Source organism: Arvicola amphibius, chromosome 12, assembly GCF_903992535.2.
Source record: "Arvicola amphibius chromosome 12, mArvAmp1.2, whole genome shotgun sequence".
Classification (NCBI taxonomy): domain Eukaryota; kingdom Metazoa; phylum Chordata; class Mammalia; order Rodentia; family Cricetidae; genus Arvicola; species Arvicola amphibius.
Window position 1 is genome coordinate 87286156 of NC_052058.2, and position 6894 is coordinate 87293049.

The 6894-nt window shown below is 48.3% G+C and overlaps 1 protein-coding gene across 1 annotated transcript; it reads right to left on the bottom strand.

Moving 5' to 3' along the window:
• Nucleotides 1-5950: 5950 nt before the first annotated feature.
• Nucleotides 5951-6356, bottom strand: LOC119828151 (translation machinery-associated protein 7). Its single transcript, XM_038350233.1, has one exon. The coding sequence runs from the start codon at nt 6328-6330 to the stop codon at nt 6136-6138; it is 195 nt and encodes a 64-aa protein (XP_038206161.1). The 5' UTR covers nt 6331-6356; the 3' UTR covers nt 5951-6135.
• Nucleotides 6357-6894: the final 538 nt, after the last annotated feature.

The window sequence follows — 6894 nt, forward strand, 5'->3', positions numbered from 1 at the left end:
CCTCCGAGGCCCTGCCATTTTTTCCACATTTTGATTTTTCTCAGTTATTTAGAAGTAGTCATTCTGGTTGCTTTATCTCCAAGTCAAAGATCTTTTTCTGTCTGTCGGTCTGTCTGTCTGTCTTTACTTCTGTCTGTCTGTCTTCTTTCTTGATAATTTCTACTTCTTGTATTCTGCCTTCAGTCCATCCATTGAGCCCTTCTATCTGGGGGATATATTGTTAAGTTTTCAAATTTCCTTGATTTTGTTGATGATCTATTTATTCGCTGAGGCTTTGCCCCTTGGTCACAGTCGAGTGTAACTGTTTACTGAAGCGTTTACCGTGGCATCTTCAGAATCTGAGCTAGGCTGTTAGCAGCAGGTTCATCTCAATACCAGCGCCCACCCACTTTCTCTCCCACCCCACTCTCAATTTGGTTTGATTCTTTGTATGGCAAGAGGTTTGAGACCCGAACCTTTTCATATTATGTTATGGGGCTCCTTGTCTTCCGTGAACCTTCCATTTTATACCGCTTTCTTGGACACAAATTCGACAGGGTGCCTGGTGGTGGGAGGTGGGCCACTGTTACTGGTGGGACTAGGTAGAAGCTTGTTTTTTTCTGCTCCACTTCCATTGACAGCCAGGGAAGATTCCTCATCTCTGCTGGCTGGGGGTGAGGGTTGATCTCCCTTAGCACAGTGGTTGGGTGGTTTAGTTACTCTTGACTGCTGGTAAAAGCCCTGACTGTCTGCTAGGCCTCATCTAATACCACCTGGTGAAGGAGGGGCGTGGTGCTGTTACTTGGTCAGAGAAGGCAGGAACCAGGCTTTCCCAGTGGTCTGCACTGACACCAGCTGTGGGTAACTTATTACTAAGTGTTTGCTTTCTTGAACATACTTCTAGTAACTATGTTGGAACAACATGTAACAATCGACTGAAGGCAGAAATCTCAGCTTCTCCTCAGTCTCTAAGGGCAGATACTGTCTGTGTTCTGACCTGCTAGGCCGCCCCTCTGCGGATGTTTTGGTTTGGTTTTTCATGGAGTGCTTGCTCTTGTGGTTTCTCAGCTTTAGCACCTGTTAGCGGTAGCTGGCATATTCTGCTCAAGACAAGGATGTGCAAATCAAGGAGTCACCCAGGACCTCGCCACTGTGCCACCGTCCCAAGTCTCCAAGCCAGGGTTCCTTCTGTCCCACCTTTCAGAGCCTTCTTGAGCTTGTGTGATATGTTCAGGGTGCAGGTTATACTTCTCAGGAAAGAGTGAGAAAAGTGCATGCATTCCATTGTCCCAGAAGTCTCAAGTGCATTTTTCCCATTAAGTACAGAAAGACTCATTTACATGTGCCTCAAATCATAGGCTTTGGAACAGGATGCAGAACGATTACCATGGAGCTTTTCTTCCTGTTAGAAACTGGGGGGGGGCCCGGAACCTGTGAGCACCATCCACAGCTGTGTGCCCCAAATCTCCCAGCAGCTCCGGAGTAGAGCTGGAATTGCGCTCTCCGGCTGTGTGATTCTGCAGCTGGTACATTCTTGGGCTTCTAGCCTGGGGTGCTAGGCTCAGACACTAGAAGGGTGGCCTTGTGGGATCAGACTGGGCTAGGTTCTTGTGGATTCAGATGACGGCACTGACTACTTAGAGAGCAGGAACGGCCCCTCGGAGGTGCTATCCTTCAGGGTCACCAACGGTCTGGCCTCTGGACCACCTGTCTGCAATGTGATGGTTGCAGATTCCTCCAGCCTACCCTAGAAGGTGGATGTTGCGGGACATAGATGATGGATGTGCTCTTTCAAGTTTTGTTGTAGAGGGAAAGGGGAAGGGATCCCTGATGACCTGGCCCTCTTCAAACTGAGGCAGACTCTGGTTCTCTTGGAGTGCTGCCTTTGTTGCCCAGTATGGCAGACCATCCGACTGCTACATCATTTTCTGGCGATATTGGCTTGGTGAGGAAGGCCAACTTAGCCTTAGCTTACGGGAATATGCCTGAGCCTTGGGGGTCATGGAGCTTCCTCTAGGGGAAGCAAAATGGGAGCAGGCTCATTAGAAGCAGCAGACAGTGGAAGACTAATGGGATTAATGCTTGGGATTCATTAGCAGAAGATTCTGGACCCTTTCCAGCCCTCTCCAGCAAATGGCCCAAACTGCCCCCTTAATAGCATTAAGTGAAATTACAAATCAGAGAGGCTGGTTGATCGATCTCCTTGGGGCTGCTCTGAGACAATGAATGGGGGTGGGGATGATCCTTTGATGGGGCTGCCTCCGGTTACCTGCCAGGAGCTGCGGTAACACCCAATCTGTTGGTCAGGTTTCTCCTCCCTGCTATAGAGAAATAGCTCCCAAACAAGCATCTTTGGCTCATGGTCAAAGCTTATCCCTTACCCACTTTCCACTCCCCAGCACAGACACCCACCTTCAAAAGGAAGCTGAACAGATAGAAGTTTCTAGAGAGCTCGGAGATGTCCATGGCCACAAATCTGAGGTTGGAGTGATGTCGTCGGAAGGACCATGTGGAACTTGTGGGGGGGGGGGGGCAAGGGCGGGGTCTCAGCATAGCCTGAAGTGTTTCTGAGTATTTCACAGGCTGAGTACCTCTGCTCTTCCCAAGGGCAGGTACCTCTCTCTGCTCTTCCCAAGGGCAGGTTCTGGGCAGGAAACACTTCCTGGAACCTCCCAGAGGAGACCCTACAGCCTCAGGCATTTGCATGGGTTCTCCACAGCCCTGGCCTAGTCCAGTAATCCATCTCTTTCTCCCCTCAGGGCAAGTTACACCACCTTGTCACCCACATCCTACCCTCCTTTCAAGAAAGAGGGATTGAGCATGAATAGGCCACCATTCTCCAGAGAAACCAAGCCAATAAGATAAACATAGAAGAGGACATTTGTTACAGGACCTGGCTCTACGAGAAGTGTGGTGACAGGCCTGTAAGTCAGAATATCAGGAAAGCTGGTATTTCTCTAGTTCTGAAAGTCTGAGACACAGGAGCTCTGGGAGGAAGAGACTGACACCCCAGTCCAAAAGAAAGAGGGGACCCCCTTCCGCTCTGCCATTTTATCTGGTCCCTCAGTTGTTTAGAAGATGCCTTCCTATATAGGGAAGATGGCTCTTTTGTAGTAATAAATAATGTTTCCCCAGCTATCTGGACATCCTCCAACCTAGACAAGCAGACGCATGAAATTATGCATCAGAGAAGGACAACCAGGCCAGGTACAGAAACAAGGGCAGAAGTGTGAGCTACGGGCTTCTCTGCAGGACTCAGTAGCTGAGGCAAGTATCCCAGTGCCCTGCTCCTCTCTGACCCGGTCAACAGAGGTATCAACAGCGGGGTGGGCCCAAAGCGATCCTTTACAACAGTTATAAAGGAGGGATGGGTTGAGCATGTTGCGTTTCTGAGAGTTTCATGAGCATCCAATGGCATCAAACCCGGTAGCACACCTGCAGGCCCACTGAGGCTATCTGTGAAGAGTTCTGCATCCCATAGTAAGCACAGGTGTCCTCATCTCCCCACAATAATTTTATCTAGATGCCATCAAAATGGGAAATCAGTTCTGGTGATTACCCTATTTCCTCGATTTTAATTTCCCACTGATTAAAAGATACGCCCTTGATTCAATAGTTGACTCCCCCCCAAAAGTGGAACTTCACAATAAATATGCACATCTATTTTAAGACCCATGCCTATTTCAGAAATGTTAAGATGTGTGCCGGGAAGGGGAAAGATGCATATTATAATTAAGAGAAAGTGATAATTGAGAGATAGTCGAGTCGATTGCCTGATTGAATTCATCAGCAAATGCAGTCGGCATGTCTCATTGGTCTGCACCGCGAGAGAATATCCTCCTCAGTGAAGGAGTTGTGTGCGTTGGTAAGCATCCTGGCCAATCGCTCAACCACTAGAATTCCCAGGCAGTTGTCAGGGCTACTGCCTATAGGGTAACTACCCACGGCCACAGTCACACCTGATATCTCATCCCCAACAGTGACACATAGAAAAATTGCAGACAGGATTCCTTCCCTTTCTCTAATCAGATTCTCCCCTATCGCTATCCACTGTTCAGATTTTCTACGGTGTCACCAGCATGAGAGGCTCATATCTCTGGGCTACGTTCTGGAATAACCTAGCTTAGTATGAAAGGACCAACTGCAAGGCACCATGAAACAGAAGAAATTGAGGCAGAATGATCCAGAATTGCAGAATGACATTTATCACCAGAGAGACATACAAACACAAAGCATGGTCCCCGGTATCAGCATAACTAGTTGGACCTCCACAATTTGTGCCAGAAGAAGATTACACACACACACACACACACACACACACACACACACACACACACCTAAGCTGGCATGTACCTAGCTTATGTCAAACTAACCGTCAGGCACATTCCTGGCATCAGGCTCTGGTTGAGAAGCCCCAGAACCCACCAGTTACAGTTTGCTGTGAAACTGCAGAAAAAACCAAACTAGATGGCTCTGGAGCCGCCGTGGCAGTTACCACTCAACATGGCTGCAGTCATGTCAAGCTGAATCCCTATAGACCTTTGCCAGAAAGCACTGGGAGTTCTCCCCCTGCCCATCTCCAGGATGAGGCACGAAGCAGGCATTACCTCCATTCCGACTCCTCACCGTCTGTCCAGACACTCTAGGAAGAAGCCTGCAGACAGGCATCTGGTGCTGTTTCTCTAGGTCCAAATCCTCCAGGCCCCAGCCTTTGCTAATGTGGTCTTCCTAGCCTTGTATGCCTTTCTGTTCCATCAATCTGTTTTTCTGAGAGAAAGTACAATGGATATTAGACACAAGCTAGATCATGGGCTGGGCCAATGACTGATTACAAGACGGCAGAACATCAAGAAGGCTAAGGTGTGGGCTGGGGACTCGTGGGAAATTTTTGCAAAAGAAATGAAAAGCCTAAATTTTGACTCATGCTGGGGAAGGGGGAGAAATGAGCAAACACAGAGAGGGATGGAATCTTGCCAGGTGACAGATGAACTCTATGAACAAAGCAGAGTGCCTCTGACCTTTGAACTCTCCATGAAGAAAGCAGAGTTCCTCTGGCCTTTCACCTCTCACCTTACTAAAGACCATCTTCTCTACATTTCTAAATTTTCTATTTTCTCTACCTTCCATACAATGGCTCCCATCCCAGGGGTTAGGATATGACCCCTGCCTCTAGGTGTTTGGAAATGTGTGATTGTCGCAATGACTGAGACCCTGATCCATTGAATGGACGGGCCGAGAATACTGAAGCTTTGGGGATAGTCTTTCCTGCGGAAGAATGGCCTTTTTCCAATGCCAGTCCCAGGCAGAGAATCAGCCTGGCATGACCTTTGTCTGTTGTTAACATGCCTCTGTCCTGGGCCATGGCAGGGCCTGTCCCTGATGTTGGCATGCCCCTGTCCTCCTGGGCAGTGGCAGGACCTGTCCCTGCTGTTGGCATGCCTCTGTCCTCCTGGGCTGCCTTCCATGACCATCACCCCATCACACATTCTAGGTTTGAATTTTCCATTTCCAGTGGAACTTTTTTACCAAGCTGAGGGAGACAGATGGGAAATTATCGAAGAAAGCACAAAGCATAAAAACAGAGAACAGGGACAGATTTCCCAGTCTCGGAGAGCTCGAACCCATTCCCTCTATCACAAAGACACTATTTTTAACTCATAACTTCCCTAACTGAAGTGCTGTGGGGGGGGGTACAGCCTTGCTGGTCTTAGAACTGCACTGTCTAACCCTGGCCTGGCAGACTAAGACTCTCCAGACAGGCCCCTGCTGGGTCTCCAGACATGTGACCCAGAAAGACCATGGGCTCAAACCTCTTATCCCCTAGACTGAACTGGTCTCTGGCCTCTCCTGGCCTCTGATCTCTCATGTTGGCTTCAAGCATTAGGTCTCTGAGCAAGGTGTGGTCCTCTCACTGTGGCAATGTTTTTTTTTTTTTTTTTTTTTTTTTTTTTTTTTTTTTTTTTTTTAATGAGCCATTGTATTATTTATTTTATTATTATTTTTTTTACAAAAGTTTATTACAATGTACAACAGGCTCCAGGATAACACTTCATTCTAACTATAGGTGGCAATGATGTTATATTATAGTAGGGAATCCAGATGTTTAACAGGCGGAATGGAAGAGGGTCACCATCATCTCAAGATATGAGGAACAGCTTACTTTTTGCCAGATTTCTTAATTCCACCTGTGGCCAGGGGTCCCTTCCCCGCGGCCTTGGCTTTTAGCTCCTCGAGTTTCTTCTGCTCCTCTTTTTGTTTCTGCTTGAAAGCCTTATCTTCCTCGTCCATTTCCTTAGTCTGCTTCTTGGGCTGTTTCAGGGGCTTCTTTTTGCCACCTTCCCGGCCCGACATGGCGCCTCCAGACACCCCCTTCTCCAGACCCTCTCACTGTGGCAATGTTATTACTGCAATGGAGGACCCACAGACTTGTGAATGCCTGCAGGAAAAGTTCATTTGTCACTCTAGGCCTAAAAATACAAGGGCTACCGAGTCATTGCTTAGTGGTGACCCAGGGGCCCAGGCTTCTTCTGCCTCGTGACACCTCCCTCGTTGGTTTCTAGGCTACCATGTCTGTCTGTACCCAGCCTGCAGGAAAGGCGAGTGGGAGCCTGAATATGGTCTCCATGGACAGGCCTTGCACACCGCATCTCAGATTCTGTTGAAAGTTCATGGTGTCCTCCGCTGCAGAGGCTGGGAAATGCACATTAACTTACGGGTGAGGAGATGAAGAGCTAGGTTGGATGACCATCCCGCAGTGGATGACCATCCCTCGGCTTATGTCCTTACCTACCCGAATATGGATTTCTCAGAGTCCCACAGTGCTTTGTTTCCTTCATTGTTGGCAGACTTACACAGTTTTCTGGTTAGTAATGAAGGGGCTGGTCCCCCATAATGTCAAACATAGAATGATCACAT